Source organism: Manacus vitellinus, unplaced genomic scaffold (genome assembly GCF_001715985.3).
Source record: "Manacus vitellinus isolate BGI_N305 unplaced genomic scaffold, ASM171598v3 scaffold_15_pilon, whole genome shotgun sequence".
Classification (NCBI taxonomy): Eukaryota; Metazoa; Chordata; class Aves; order Passeriformes; family Pipridae; genus Manacus; species Manacus vitellinus.
The window spans coordinates 7425322-7441434 of record NW_021939122.1 but is presented as its reverse complement, the minus strand read 5'-3'; the positions used below and the strand labels follow the sequence as shown (position 1 = coordinate 7441434).

The 16113-nt window shown below is 40.8% G+C and overlaps 1 protein-coding gene across 1 annotated transcript; it reads right to left on the bottom strand.

Moving 5' to 3' along the window:
• Nucleotides 1-4443: 4443 nt before the first annotated feature.
• FAS (Fas cell surface death receptor) lies at nt 4444-15977 on the bottom strand. Its single transcript, XM_029958552.1, has 9 exons — nt 15897-15977; nt 10437-10590; nt 10109-10243; nt 8009-8117; nt 7450-7514; nt 7012-7089; nt 6797-6870; nt 6277-6301; nt 4444-5483 (listed from the first exon to the last, which is right to left on the bottom strand). The coding sequence occupies exons 1-9, from the start codon at nt 15975-15977 to the stop codon at nt 5047-5049; spliced, it is 1158 nt and encodes a 385-aa protein (XP_029814412.1). The 3' UTR covers nt 4444-5046.
• Between the last annotated feature and the right edge of the window lie 136 nt (nt 15978-16113).

The window sequence follows — 16113 nt, the reverse complement described above, 5'->3', positions numbered from 1 at the left end:
AGCTCAGTTTGCAGCCCGGATGTGTTATTATGACACAGTTTTTCCATGTGGTATTAAACTTAAAACTAGTGATGCTGCAGTGGAGTTTGGCATTGCAGCTTGGGACTTTCTTGAGCTGCCTAATCCTAGAACTGGTTGAAGGGAGTCAGGCTGTGCTCATCCTCAAATCTGAGGCGTGTTACAAAAGCTGTCATACAGCATTTTATGACATTATAGGTGTCATTTTAAGTCTTCTGGAATACGGCTTGAGGGATCGCATGTAAAATTAGAGCTGGCGCTGGCTCAGCCCGACGGCAGGCTGAGCTCTGCTAGAGCGAGCCTTTGTGCCCTTGTCAAGCCAGTCTGCGGCTCGCTTCGTGTGTGAGCTCGTTTCCCTGTGAGGATAATTCATCCCCCGAGAGCCAGCCAGCCCAAGGGCCTGGGAAGGAGCCGGGGGAGGCAGCGATGGGGAGGGAGCTCTTGCAGGCGGTCCATCCCTGCTAAGCTAGCCCGGGGGGGCCCTGGGAACTGCAGGAGGGGACACACGTGGGACTGCGCGGGGACAGGGTGCCACCTGCCAGCGGGGACAGGCAAAGGCAGCCTGCAGCGCTTGGTGAGCTCCGCCAGCGGCGAGGCAGGCTCTGCCTGCTACACCCTGCGCCCCAAAACCAAAACCACCACCACCCAGAGAGGTTGTTTAGAGTTTAAAGAAGTTTAAAGGAATTAAGAACTGAAGAGATTTGACTTAGAGGTTTAAAAATACGGAACTATTTAGTGACCACTATCCATTCTTGGATAAATGAAGGGACACTGTCTGGTACAAATTTAGTTGGCCCCCTGCCCCCAAAGTACAGGAGTGGGTGTTGTCCTCACATCTTAGAGACAGACCTTGAACCTCAAGATCCCTTGACATAGCCCAGATCACGGCCATCCTTCCCATGAACTGCAGTGACAGCTGTGGTCCCCACCCAGCAAAGCAGAGGTGCCAGGGCACAGCCAGCCCCAGCAGGGATGGAGACTGGCATACCAGGGGCCTCACTGTGCATCACAGCAATTTGAGGAGTTTCACAGTGTTCCCTGCAGCTTCAGCTATCCCAGAGGTATGTGTGGAGACATCTTCATGTAGTACGAAGGAAGGACCAGGAAAAGTTGAAGAAAGAGAACATAAATCTTCAGATACTCATAATCTAGAGAATGTATTAATCCCATTACTGACTGTAGGATAAATATGCAGGAAATGAAACTGGGTACTTCTGTCTCATCGGTTCTTGCCCATATCCCATTGACACACACACAGGTAGCTTTATCCTCTCCTGTAGACAGCCAGTCGTATGGACACCACTGTGGGAAGGTGTATGGGAGGCAGGGTCAGCGGCCTGCATGTCCTGCATGCCTCTGGGGTGTGGAACTGTCCCTCCAGGGACTGCACCTTTGGCTTCCTCCTGCCATTGCTTTCCATCATTAACTCCTTTCCTGTATTTGTTCAGGACCTTCCTTCCAGCATTCCTTTGATCACAGACATTTTTTGCTGATTCCCCACTAGTTTGAAAATAGTTGCTTTGTCATAGTTGCTGATTTATTGGGGGAGCAAAATACCTCTGTGTAAAGTGATGAGAAAGGGCTCTCTAGAACTCTAAAAGCCTTAAAAGTCTTCCTTTCAGTTTGGAAAGGAACTTGAACGAAAACCACCAAAAAGCTATTCAGAAAACACTGACTTGTACATTGTTTTGTGATTGTTCCCACATCCCTCATAATTCTCAACCACAGCTCTGCACTAGAGGCTAGATACACATGGTGGGTATTTTTGCTCTTCCTAGCAGTGGGATAGCAGGAATGCAAGCTTCCCTTTCAAGTCCAGAATCAAAGTATTGGACAAACAGTAAGACCGGGATGTGAGTTTTGAGGTTGTATCTTCCCTCAAAACAAGAAAACTTTTCCCAATACAGTTTTATTCTTCTCATGAATTTGTTGGTATTGTTTTTCTTTCCTCTCCTCCGTGCAGGAAATAAGCCTTATGGCTCTCCCACACTTCAATATGCTTGTCATACTATCTGTGCAGAAACGCCTCAGAGTCTGTGCACAGAGTCTCAGCACTTCATTTTTCAGACACATCTTTTCAAGAACTGGCAGCCTGCAGAATAACTTTGAAAATAATTTATTTCATATTACGGCAGTCCTGTATACTTGAGCTGTTTTTAACCATTCCTGTGTTCTTCTGGTACCACACTGTAATATTGATCTTGTTTCTGTCATCTGACTGGTTTTGTTTTGTTTGCAGGGCAGCCTGAACTATTCTACAGTTTACAGCACGGGGGAGCAGCTGGAGTGGGTGTGCACAGCAAAACAGCCCATGGAATTTCTGAACAGACCCCTCCCACGTGTGGTCACTTTCAATTTGCGGGGAACTGAAGTAAGATCATTTCTCTGGCCTTCTATTTCTATGTTCCTGTTCTTCTATTGTAGTTATTTTTAAATAGCAATTGTTTTGGTTTTCCTATTTAAATTACAAATGCAATTGTTTTGCAAAGTCTTGGCTTCCTGAAGAGGGAGCTTCTCCTTTGTAATCTGCTTTTCAAAACGTGACAAGTCATTCCCTGGGCAAGTTTCTGTTTCAGTTTTCACTTGCTTTTCTGATACTGGCTTTCCACAAAACAGGAGAGATTTGGTTTTGGTTTTTTGCCTGTGCAGCCCTAGTTTGAAAATTATGTCAGAAACCGGAGGCAGTGGAAAGCTGTGTGTTTTACTGCAGGTCAGCTGAACTAAATCGCTTTCAGTCCCTGGTCCAGATACTTTAAGTTTGATCAAAATCTACCCTGCACTGCTGACTGCAATGTAGACACATGCCCTCCTTTGTAAAACCAACTGCATAATACAATCAATCCTCTTATTTGATGCACAGTGTTCCAGGTAGGGAAAAAAATTATGATGTATGCTAACCACTAGAGTTAATGGCAGGCTGAGTTCAGCAGACATTCTCCTAAAAACAATGTGACTCATTGCTCAGGGACTTTTTTTTAACCATCCTTGTTATACTGAGGTTGGGGAATTCCAGTGTGATGAAAGAAAAAATTCTCATTTTATTTCAGTCACAAATTTATGAGGTTTAGTGCCTCCACTTTAAGGTCTACATAGTTAAGATTGGTTATACTAACTGATTCACTGAAACCCTGAGAGGTGGACTACCTTCATTTCTGCTCACCAGGTGCCTCACTCTTGAGAAATAAAGCCAGAAGCCAAAGTTCAAGTCAGGCACCTGCCAACATACCTTTAAGCTGCATTCATGCCTGCCTGGGTGGGACATGGTACAGGGAGCAGCCTGTCTACCAGGGCTTGAGAGCATGGAGCCTTCTTTCTTCCTTTCCTTTCCCTTTTTCCCTTTTACCTCCCTTCTTCCCTCCCTCCCTGTGCTTCTACACAATTGCATCCTAGGAAAGATGGCACAGCCTACATCACTGCTGTGCTGCTTTTCTGAAAGGCAGGTATTTTATTCTCCTCTACATGTGGAGCCTGGACAAAACATGGCAAGGAGCAACACATTGTCACAGCATGTCAGACCTGTGCACAGACACAAGTCATTTATACAATGCTAAGTTTTAATCAGTCCATGGGTGCACAGGCCTGGTGCAGGGCTACTAAACCGTCTGACTGCAGCAGCCTGGAGTTCTCAAGGGCTATGTACTGCCTTCCCAAGAATCTCACTTCCAGCAAAGTGGCCTTTTGGAGGAATGCCACATGGCTGTGGGCACCCAGCATTGCCAGGGGTTGATTTCCAGCCCCTGGCACCCTGCAGCCAGTCCTGCCCTGCCCTTTCCAGGCCCTGGGACCAGGTGGCAGCCATAGGACCCTATCCCACACACTCGTGCACTGGTTGGCAGGTGGGAGCAAGCCCAGGCAGGTGTCCTCCTACTTTGGCTGAGTCTTGATACTGGCTGGAGATTTTCTCCAGGTAACTGATGGCAGAGCCAAAGAAAGTCATCTTTCCTACTGTGTGACCTGGAAAAATCAAACCATTCCAGCAAGGTCTCCTCTTCTGTTGAAAGATTTTGGGAGATTTTGCACAAATAGGTGTGGGAGAGGGAAAGGCCTCAGGGCAAAGCTGCCAGCACTATACTGGTTCTTTGAATTTAGGAGCCGAGTCCTCTGCGCTTTGGGATGGAAGAAAGTTGAGGTGGATTTCTTACAAGAGTGATCTCCTTTTTTGTGATTCACTAACCTGAGTAAAAGAAAACCTAAATGTGACATCTCTATGTCACATTTTCTATTTATCTTTTCTGTAAGAAAGACAGAAGTCATGCATTATGCAGATTTTTTTTTTGACAAAGATGTTTTCCTTGTACCAGTTTCTGCATTAGAAAAGCTTCATACCTTCTGCAGGTTGCCTTCCAAAAGACATAGTTCTGTTGTGCTGCTTCAGCTCCTATTTCTTTGAAGGGTTTTAACATTAGAAGAGGCTTACAAACATTGCAGAGAACAACATAAATAATAATTTTTACTTAGAATTGGGAGCTTTTGAATAGAAAACTTGCATGTATATACAGACACATATACCACACACAAACAGAAGTGCTTTTATACAAGGTAGACATCCCATTTGCAACAGCATAGAATCTACACAGCAACACCTATTCCAAATTAATCGGGGTATAACAGGTAATTTTTTTTTCAAGTATTCTTCCTGATACACTCTGTAGACTCATAACACCCAAGTTTTCACTTTGAGAAATACAACATCCCACAGTTTTAATGTAAGCAAAGCATTACATTGATTAAGTAATGCAGAACCATACATGTAAACAACACTCGTTCTTCAAATCATGACTACTTTTTTCTTCTTGTAGAGAATCCTATAGCTGCAGTCTTATATTGTACCTTTTAGTGAACGAGTTATAAAACTTTTTCCAGTTCTTACTAACCAAAAAAAGCTAAAACTTTTTTTAAAGGAAAGATATTGTTACAAAAATCGTAATTCTTCCTTGTTCCTATAGTAACTTCCTTGAGTCAATTAGAACAGCCAATGAAAATGCTGTTTTAAAGCTCTGTTACTTATATTATAAGAAAAATACTAATTTAATTAGAAATAATACTCTGTGCTGTCTCTTCCAAACTACCAGCATATGTTTTACATTGCTCAGCACTATCATTGTAAGAATTTCTACCTTCCTGAGTGCAGGTTTTGCTTTGCTCAGTGTCACCATTATAAGACTGTCTCCCTTCCTGACAGCTGGAAACAGCTGCCTTCAGTTTTTCCTCGATTTTATCAGCTGCAGCACACATTTTTAACTGTCTCAGACTGCTTACTAGGGTTCCATAGGCTCCTTTTATCCCATGACGTTGATACCAGGTTCGAAACAGCTTAATCTTCTGTTCAGATGTATCGCCAGGACAATCCCGAATAACTTGATCTATGGCAGGTTCTGGTACACGGTGATGACGAACAAATGTCAGGACTTGTGGGAATGTCATCTCCTCCACAATATCAGCAATATGGCTGCTCAGGTCAGCATCTAGGAGCATAAAACAAAATTAATGCACATACTACTGGGTTTTATCACCTGCACTCAGAGTTGATACTTCTTCTATCCAAACCAGATTAAGTTTCAGGTATTCATGATTCAGTATGTTTTATATGTAATTTTTTACAATACATAGCAGGTCTGCCTTTCCATGTTCCTACCAAATGCTATGTATTGCAGAGAGTTAGGGTTGCATCCACATTGCTTTATACCACTTCGAATATCAGTTCCCTCTGTAACCTATTCTGTCTTTATCACTGAAATCTGGTCACCCCTCATGTACTTGCTTTTCTCAAAACACTGTTGGGAGAGGTCCTGGAACAGGACAGGTCTCTCGCTGTGATACAGTTTTGGAGCTTATGTTCTTTTCCTATTGTGTATTACTACTGCGGATAATGTAGGTTTGTGATTCTGCAATCCCACTGTTGTGTGTGGGACTACTCCCTTACCATAATTATCCACGATTCTAGAAATGCAGCTTCCTTTCTCCTACTGTTTCTGTCCATGTCCCCATGCAGAACTGAAATTCACCTGTTGACAATGAGTAATTGCTTCCTATACCACAGACATTCCTCCTGAGGCAAAACTTTTATGATACCACTAAATGCCTTAATGAGCACAATATGAGCTGGTATTTCTCTAGTAAGTGTTCACTGTTGTGCTAGAATGACAGGTTTGGACAGCAGCAGTCTACACAAAAATACTCTTTTTTTTAAAGCATAGGATTAACATATCTGTATCTCTTTTTTTCCTACTGAATTTTGAGAAATTACTCGTCTCTTACCTGTGTCTATGAGAGGTACATTCTCCTAAAAAGAGAAGGAAGAGAGAAATGACTAGAAACACGTTTTGTAAAACACCAATCTTGTATAAGAGGATAAATACAATTCATGACACTTCTTTAATTTTCTTTTTGTTTTCTCCATGATTCCTCCATTTTATTTGTGAGGGAATCAGATCAGACAGACAGACCTCTTTTGACTTGAGTAAGCCTGGGGAATCACCTCACAATTGCTATTGCCTAAAATTATGCATGAGGAGAGATACCCTGGGTCAGTGGAGGCCTGATGATTTATGAAGTTTTGATCTTGGTCATGTAACTTAGGAAGCATGCCAACAAATCCTGCAAGAATTATAAAGGGTTTCTCTTACTTCTCCCAAAAGAGTCCTCGTGGTGAAATTTACTTCATTAATGTCACAGAAGGGAGGCACACACACACATGGGGAGTCCCAATGTAATTGAAATGGAATGGAGTTCCTTGCATAAAGCTGAGGTTTTTTGTGATCTATACAACAATACTTACATAAGAAGGCTCTGCTTTGAACACTACTTCACTTAGGTTCTCTTTAGTTGTAAGACTCTTCTGTTTTTTCTTCCCTGAAACAAAAAAAGGGCATTTTTAAAATCAAGGACAATATATCTACCCATTAGACTCCAAGAATATAAAATTACATCTGAGTAAGCAGATTAATATCTTATTGAGAGTACGATAGGAATAAGGAATAGGGAATCACTTACACCAGAATATTGCTCCAGCTATTGTTAGTAGTCCTGGCACAGCTAGCAAAGCAATGGGCCACAATGGCATTCCTGTTTCTGTTGGAACATTGGAAAATTTACATGAAAGTTAATTCAAGAAATGCAATACAACAACACACTCTAAGTTTTAAACAAGACTGTCAGATTTGAGAAGCCTTCCTGTTGTTTCCTAATGGCAAAAGCTACCTCTTAGTTAAAGACTAAGTTAATCATGAGTTGCCTCTGCAAAGGATTAATAACTCCTACATCTCCACCATGAGCAAGGGAAAATCATACTCCAGAGGTCAGTACAGGGCCCAGGAGGTATCATGCCCTTAGCTGTTACAATTCACTACAGACCAGTGTGTAGAAACTACAATTGCAATAGCCTCCCAAAATACAGCAGATGCTAGACCTTGCTTGGTTTTAAAATGGTACCTTTTATTCCACACACAGTGTCTGAAGTTGAAGTACACTGTTTTTCAATCACGCCACTTTCACATCTGCAGAAAACATGAACAAAAATTATTATGGGGTTTTTTTTCTCTTTATAAACTGTCAAAAGAACAAATCACTATCTTCTAACACTTTATCAGCTAAATATTTCATATATCAAGGTCTTGGAGTTTAGAAATTAAAATGAAAGGTATGAAAATAGCACGGAAAAGTGGGGGAGTGGGAAAAGGTGTGCAATTATTTTCCGAATGTAACAGTAGGGTACACAAGGACAACAGGAAAGCTCAGATATTTTATTATGTGTTTTGAAAAGTATATACAGTCTTGGTGGACATATAAGTTTTTCTGCATGCCTTTGGAAAACCTCCATGGATGCAAATTGAGCTGACTGAACTACATCATCTCACATGCAAAGGAAAGCTAGTATGCTTTCCCTTAGGTTATAGATTACCTTAGCCTCTGTCTTGAAACTAGCTGGAAAAAACTGTGATAACATATGATATTAACAATTTCATATGTAGTGATGAAGGCATAAACTTACACGGTACATGCAATGCACTCCGTACATGGTACAGAATTGCAAAAATGGTTCTTTACACAGGCACATTTCGTGTTCTCTTCTGGGGTACAGTTCTTTACAACCTCCAAACCTAAAATAAATTTCTCAAAGTGTATTAGTTTGAAAAAGCAGGCTTGTGCTCACAAGATCTTGTCCTCAGACTTACGTGCTCTTAGCTCTACCACTGCTGGCACTGGCGAGGCTTAACTTTAGAACGCATATACACAGCTTTTATGAGGAGCCGGGCTGCCGGAGCCTTGGGAATTCGGAGCTGTCAGAGAGACCTCTGCTGGCCGAGAGCTCAGAAAACTGATCACACGATAAAGTTCCTGCCAGAAGAGAACTCATTCGGCACTGCTAAATCCCAACTTCTTTTTCCCATTCAGAAGGAATGGGAAGGAAGACAGAAGGAAACTCAGAAAAAACACATAGCCCATCTCCTCACTTAATGTTGAAGATGGGTTCTTTACTCTCCCTTACAAACAACAAATTTTATCTTTTCTTGAGGACCTCCAGTGATGAGGAATTCCACTCTCTCTTTTTAGCTAACATAGTCTTGAGAAATATTCTGCGTAAGTATCAAAACAAACGAATTAATTTTCTCCTATCCTCAGTGTATATGATAATGCCATCTCCATCTATGAAAAAATATTTCTGCATTAAAAATTAATGTAAGTATCTACCTACTATGAAAGCTATTCTCTTAGGCATATAAAAACATCAAAAAATTAATTACTACAATCAGTGCCGGGCTATAATGGGAAACCACATTATATTTCAAAATTTGATGAAGCTCTATTGTGAAACAAGCGCTGAAGCAACTCATGAAAATAGCAAACATGAATGATCCTATATCCTTCATGTGGTAATTTTCATCTTGCCTAAGGTAGTCTACTGACTTTTCTTCAACTACATTATTGTCCATGGAATAATGTGACTAGCTATCCCATTACCCTTTTCCTCCCTTCAGTTTAAATCCCTTCAGTCCTTTGTGGCACTGTACAAAATATTGAATTGTTTAGCTCTAGTGAGCTTCATCACCCATGCAAAAATGCTTATTTATAGTAGCAAATGAGAGGAAAATTTTCTGTCCATATTGGGGTCTTACAAGAAGAGGAGAGCACTGGAGGTTGATATTCCATCAGGTGATCTGAGTACAACCATACTGAAGTTAAGAGCTGTCTCTCCACTTGCTAAAATTTGATTTGGGGTATGAGGAGTGAAGAATTATCATTTTCTAAATCTCAGTATACTAGATCTACAGGACACCTGTTAGAATTGGTAGGAGATAAGTTTAATGGATTTGAAAAAAAAAATAATCGGTGTTGAGTATTTATGCAACAGGAAGTGAATTTCTGGAACCTGGGGTTGCCCAGCAGTTTCATGCACAAAGGGCTCATAAATAGACACTAAAATGACTAGGTAGGAATAGATCTTCTAATGTCCTTTCCCACAATTGTGGATGCTGATAGACTGCAGGGAACAGACCACAGAAAGTGGAAAATGTTTGTGTTATTTCTAAATAGCACCTCTTGCCTCCACTGCTGAATGCAGAATACTGGGGTAGGTGGGCCACTGGTCTGACCCAGTAGGGCATGCCTGTTAGTCTCATAGTTTGACCCTATGTCCCACACAGCATCTTGAATGTATAAATGACAACAATCTATCAGCTCTAGCAATTTTAAATAATATAAGTAATTACATGGAAGACTACAAAAGAAACCATTGGGAATTCTCCCATCATTGCTTCTTACACCCCCTCTTTTAAATAGAGAGTGAAGAAGAGGAAGAGCTTCTCTTCCTGGCCTCTAACCAGTTTGTATAGCTTCTGCTTTGCAAGGACTTTGGCTTTGGCTGAGCAAAGGCAGATATAAGGATAAATAATGGACCAGCTATTCTTCTTCCTACTTTGTGCTTGATGAACGGGAACCGGAGGATAAACATGACTTTCTTATGAAATCATTTATGTTCTACCACTAAAAGTTTTGAATCTGCATGCTACCCACTATTCAGGGATTGTGGAGACTTTTCAGTGAAATCCTGTATCAGAGTCATTACGAGTTGCCATTTCTACAGACATACCAAATACGCTGTCACACGAAGAGCATCTCCCACACTCATTCAAATCATTGGGGTGATCTGTGTACTCCTTTCCACTTTCACACTGAGCACAGTGTTTGCTAATATCTGTTGGGCAGGTGATATTTTTAACAAAACCTGTAGAGAAAGAAAAACCAGAATATGGACAGAAGCCACCAGCTATAGGACTTTCATAAGAAAGATACAGCTAGAATGAAGCACTGCATCTAGGAAACCACCTCATGCCACTTATCCCAGCACAAAGCAATTGCCCATGCTATGGTTTCTGCTGTTAATGACTTCTCAAATACAATATTACAATGATACTCACCACTTTTACATTTCTTACAACACTGACCATCTAAATCGTATTCATCCTGGTTACAATTAATTTCCCTCCTGGCAATGATCCTTCTGTTGTAGTCTATGTGTGTTAGAGCTTCAGTATCATTTTTGCACTGTGCTTCAATAATTAAGACAGCCACCTAGAAGAGAAGAACAGCAAATTAGACAAAAAGCTATCAAGGACTGTAGGTGTGTTTTAATACTAGCAGTCACATCAGAAGTGTTACTCTATAGCTAAACATATTGACATGCACCTACTTATTAAAACTGTTCATTACTTTAGAAAATTTAACGGACAATGAGAACACATACTAGACTGAAAGCCATGAACCCTACCTCTCCAGGCACTCTCCTGTCAAATTAATTTACAACTGATCAACTTCTCTGAATTTCTTTGAATGTAATGTCAAGTTCAATTGCACAGTGCTTGGGTTTGTTTGTTTGTTTGGGGTTTTTTCCTGTTACTAGTCAGTAGGAGCTTTATTAGTAGTCCATTAATAGCTTTACTAATAGTCCATATAATTTTCCATGATAATAATAAAGCACTGTCAAACCATTCCTTTTTTTTTCTTTTCTTTTTTTTTTTTTTTGTCTATTTCGGAGTAACATGGGAAAATGAAAAGGATAAATCTGCTATAGTTTGCCTTTGTCTCAGCAATAGTTTCTGGTGAATTCAGTATATACTCTGCATGCACTAAATATGAGATATCTATATAATGGAGCTATGTACTGCTTGCATGCTGACCATTACTTTAGTTAGATGCAGAAAACTCTTTATGTTAACTTGCTGAAAAATGGATTTGGATATCAAACTAGGCTCTTAAGTGAAGGAAGTGTTATCTGTTGCATAACTGATGTAATCAATATGATCATTGTCTTCTGACTTCTAAAAATATCCATTTCTTTTGATCCTCTAGTCTATTCAGAGATGGGAAGGTGGAAAGCATTTTATTTCCTTGGCAGCCATCTGTTTAAAAATGTATATAATATTAGTTACTAGGCTAAAATTAAGAAGACCTTTCTTTGCACCTGGAGGAGAAGCTTAGGTATCTGTGGGTATAGATGCTCAGCCCATCACTTCCTCTGATCAATGCACTCTCTTCCTTTGCTGTCAAAGCTTTCACAGAGCTCTTTTCTGAATCCCACTGTAATGCTTTTAAAAGTTTGAAGTCAATGTAAGGCCTTAACAGAAGCTTTCAAATGGATGTGTCAAATTAGTGTGATTTGTTTTCCTTTTGCCTGGGAGAACTGTCTTACTAAATACTGGGTAAGAAAGTCCAATTAAAAAGTAATTACTCAAATGTAGTCAGGGATGTTCAACCTTTCTAGTTTGGCTTTCCCTAAAGCAGTATGAAGAAAATGTCCAGAGAGTCATGCAGAAAATGGGATATAATGAAAGAAAGAAACATCTTTCTAAATTACTAATATCAGCAAAACTTAGCGATTTTTTTTGGTGTGTTTACCAAATGCCTGCAAATACAGTCTGTGCAGAGACACATCTTCCCTCACATGAACAAACCTCTCTGCCTCTTGTTTATGCTCTTACACAAGTGAGCTATGTTGGTACAGTGAAGGGCTACAGTGTCATAAATTTTTAGATAGAAGCCCTTTGCTCTTGCTCATGGAGATGAACTTCCTGGTACACTTACAAGAAGTGGGGGTCACTTCTCAGAATCTGACACTTAAGCAGTACCAAACACCTACATTGGTTCTGCTCCCAGAGACATCTTACAACACTGTTCTGCAGAAGGAATAATAATAAAACTGTGGAGATATTTTTCAAAGCAACACCCTAATTTTTTTCAAACATTTCTGCTCCTTTTCTCACCTGCTTAATGGCAATCCACTTTCTATATAAAAATTTTGGTGTTTCTTATAGGAAAAAAAAAGAGTCAATAGTCATTTCACTTCCTGTATACACCTTAGTTGCTTTTTTTGTTGTCACTGAGCAGTAACACTAATATCAGAAAGGAAGCACTTAGGGGCTTTTATACAGGCAGGGATGATAGGTGCTTTTTTGTGATCTGTACGCTCAAGCAGCAGCTGTATGTTCTCAGCCTAAAATGACTCACAGAGGCTCTCTTCTAACTTTCTCATCTTAACCTAAAAAAAAAAGAAAACTAGTTTTCATATCTAAACTGAAGACTTAGATTGAACTAGGCAGTCAATGGGAAGAAGATCAATCAGTCAGGGACACCTAACCTTAACAGAATCCATAAAAATTATCACATGAGCCCAAATTTTCTGGTTTCTTTCCATTTGCATTGCCCAGGCAATGAAGAGAGTTTTCTACCCGCTCCCTCTCCTTCATTTCAACTGAGTCCTCCAAAATGCTTTCACCAACAGCTATTTGCTAAGGAGACTTATAAAACCTGTTTTCATCTGCATTCCGAGGGCAGTGACAAGAACTTTAGTTTCTTTGAATATTCATGTCATTTGGGGATTTTCATGCCTCCAATTCTTCCTTTATCAGAGTATTCTTCATAACATGTCAACCTACTTCAACTGAAAAGCTTCTGCAGACATAGTTTATAGGCATGTAATCCCATCTTTCAAAGTGTGTGAATGTGTAATTTGCATACAGGACTTTTTAAAATTTTGCAATGCTAACCCTGAGAAAAAAATTGTCTCTGCTTTCTCCTGTTACCTTTACAATACATTTTATTTTTAGCAAACCACTTCTCTCATTTCTAATCCATAGATGCCAGTGAATGAGAAGGATGATGCCTTCAGAACTTGGTGGCCTTTTTTTTTCCACTACACATTTGTTACATGGAGTAAGATGCATGAGCTCATCAGGGGCTTTCTAAGTGTTAAAAAAAGGGGGAGGGATTTTTCTTGTTTTGTTTTTTTTGCCTAGTGGAAGTTGGGTTGCTAGAGTTAGCTCCATCTTAATACACTTTTCTCTGTAGTTAATCTCCGTTGTATTAACTCTTTCAGGATAGCTTTTTCAAAGAATAATTTCACTCAAAGAGTAATGTTAAGAGGATTCTCTACTCCAATTCTTTCACTATGACATGTAATTTTTGCCTCCAAAATCTCCAGTATCACTTTCCCTCCAACTCTTTTTTTTTTTCTGCCACCAAGGCTGCAGTTCATAGTTAGCACCAAAATAACCTCTAAAAATAGTAGTGCACATTCTAAAATCTTTTATGGGAAGGACAAAAAGAAACCAGTTCCATTTTCTGGAGCCCAGCAATGGGAGTTGGTATTTTTCCACCACTAGAAGCATCCTGAGCTTCTTAAATTTTGAAAAGGCATGTGTTCAGTGCCTGTGAAAGCAAGAAGCCTCAGCTATTGTCCAGATTCTTAAAATAGTCACTGTCTAAATTCAATTAATTATTATTTCACATCTCAGCTGACTCACATGCAAATTACAGCAATACACTGAGGCTGGGAGTTGTACGGTTTGTTATTTTGTTGGGTTTTGATTTTTAATTTTGTTTTTTCAGGAGTACAGTACTAATGAGCACCTAGTAAATACAATTTGGAAGAGTTGGAATAATATTAACAGCTCTCATCTCACTTTGATGTTGTGGTTAAGGATGAATAAGAGCTGGACAGCATAGAACTTTAGCAACTCTTTCCTTTTTTGCTTTTGTAAACAATAAGGTTTTCTTATTGTGACTTTCTCTTTGTTCAGTGAGTTACTGCAAAGATAAAGGCAGTTCTGCGGGAACATGCCCAGACATGTTTCCAGAACTGGGGCCCTTATACTTTTCACTTGAATCTTGGGTCATCCCAACCCATTTTATGGCTGTTTATGCGTGTACATGTAAAGGTGCGTATTAGTTTCCTGTGAAATGAGAAAAGAAGGATCAGCACTGTAATGTAAGAGTCCTGTTTTCAAGGGTATGTCTTCTGAATTTCCAGAAAACTGCCTGCTCTGTAGTCATATCAGATAAAAAATATTCTAGATAAAATATTTAGACAACACTTCACTCTCTTCAAAGTTCTTTTAGTTCTGTTCCTTTAGAGTGTCTCCGAGTAGTATGAAGTTTTGTGGCTCTTTTTACAAGGAGAACTTAGATGTTTTCTACCTACATAGACCGTTGCTATTTTTGTGTGACTATCCCTGTGACTTCAGTGCAGCACAGAGCTCCTTGCAAAACTGAGGTCTTGTTCAACAAACCACTTTCATGTTCTGGTTTAACCAAAACAACACACCAAACCTTGACCAGGTTTACTGATTTATAAGTAGTGGAACAAGATGCTAATTAAAAAAAAAAAATTAAAATAGAAAGTATTTAGGAGTGTTATGGTCTTTCTAAGGGGTACTGAAATATGGAAACAATTTGAAAATAAGAATATAAATTATATATTCTCTGGGAGCAGTGAGATAAGATAGAAAGTACTTTTAACCTTAATACATATTCTGAATAGTTCCAACACAGCAAGCCAGACTGATATTTCTGCCAGTGGTTTGCTGCTCCTGTAGAGGAACAGATTCTGTTCCCTTCTGTCAGCAGATGAAAATCCTTTGTATTTAACTGTGCTCTGGCGATTTGTGTAGGGGCACGGATAGAACTCTCTGAAATGCTTTAGATAGTTTATTACCTGTTGTACAGTAAATCAGATCAGAATTTGAGTGGTTTATATGTTTAACCTAACAAACCGCAAACAAACTGTGTTTGCTAGAGTTTGCTAGCAATGTAACCACACTGTGAAGAGACTTTAAATGTCAGCTGCAGTGAATTGTCTCTGAAACAGGTGAAAACTGGGGTTGGGGAAGCAATGTGTACTGCATCCACACTTCCAGGCAGTGGGAGGCTCTGCTATGCAGCAGGGCTCACTGTCACCTGCCTCATCCCCACTATCCCATGCCTGGGCTCTGGGAGCAGGGCTGTCTGGGGGCGGCTCTAGCAGAGCCCAGGCTGAGTCAGGGCATCCATGTGTCCCTAGGTCTCCTGCCCTCGAGCTTGCTGCCACTATAGCTCTTTGGCCTAAGGCACCTGTACTAGTGCAGACACACCTCTTAACCTTTCCTGTTGGCAGCAGCCCTTCAAAATGGGTGTTTGTGAAGGTAACTTTACCAATGAGAGTGAGACACGAGACCAAAGTTCTGAAGCCGCTGGGACACATACTGTGCGCACAGGGATGATTCAGGCAAGACGGGAAGGCCCTGCCCCACCGCTTCCAGTAAATGCTGCACACCGTGCCGCCAGGCTTGGACTATTCCTCTAGCTTTTCCTGGGTCACTGTCATAGTGGTTCAGACTCCTCCCGCACGGGTATTTGCTTTTATGTTGCTTTACCGAATCGCTGTGTTGTGGATGCCTTGAGGCGCAGTGCAAGACAGCTCCCCCACTAACGTGGTTTCAGCGCGGGCAGGTGCCGGGTCTCACCGTGCTGGTGGTGCGAGATGCTCAACCTGCTGTCCAGCGTCTCCGGACAGCACCGGCAGCTGCGGAGCGAGGCCAGCCACAGCTGTCCCTGCGTCCCCCCACCTCCAGCACACGACCCGGTGTCCCTAACAGCGCCCCGCATCCATACTCCTTTTCTTCCGTCCGCTTTTCCACAATACCCATTTCCCTTCGCCCTGCACCCTCCGAAGTGGCTGTAACATCATAAAGTGCCTAAACTTGAAAGTGGGGGTTTTCTTTTTCCCTTTTAAAACATCGCCTAAACGAGTTAGATGGAATTTCGGGACGAAGCCTGCCGCTG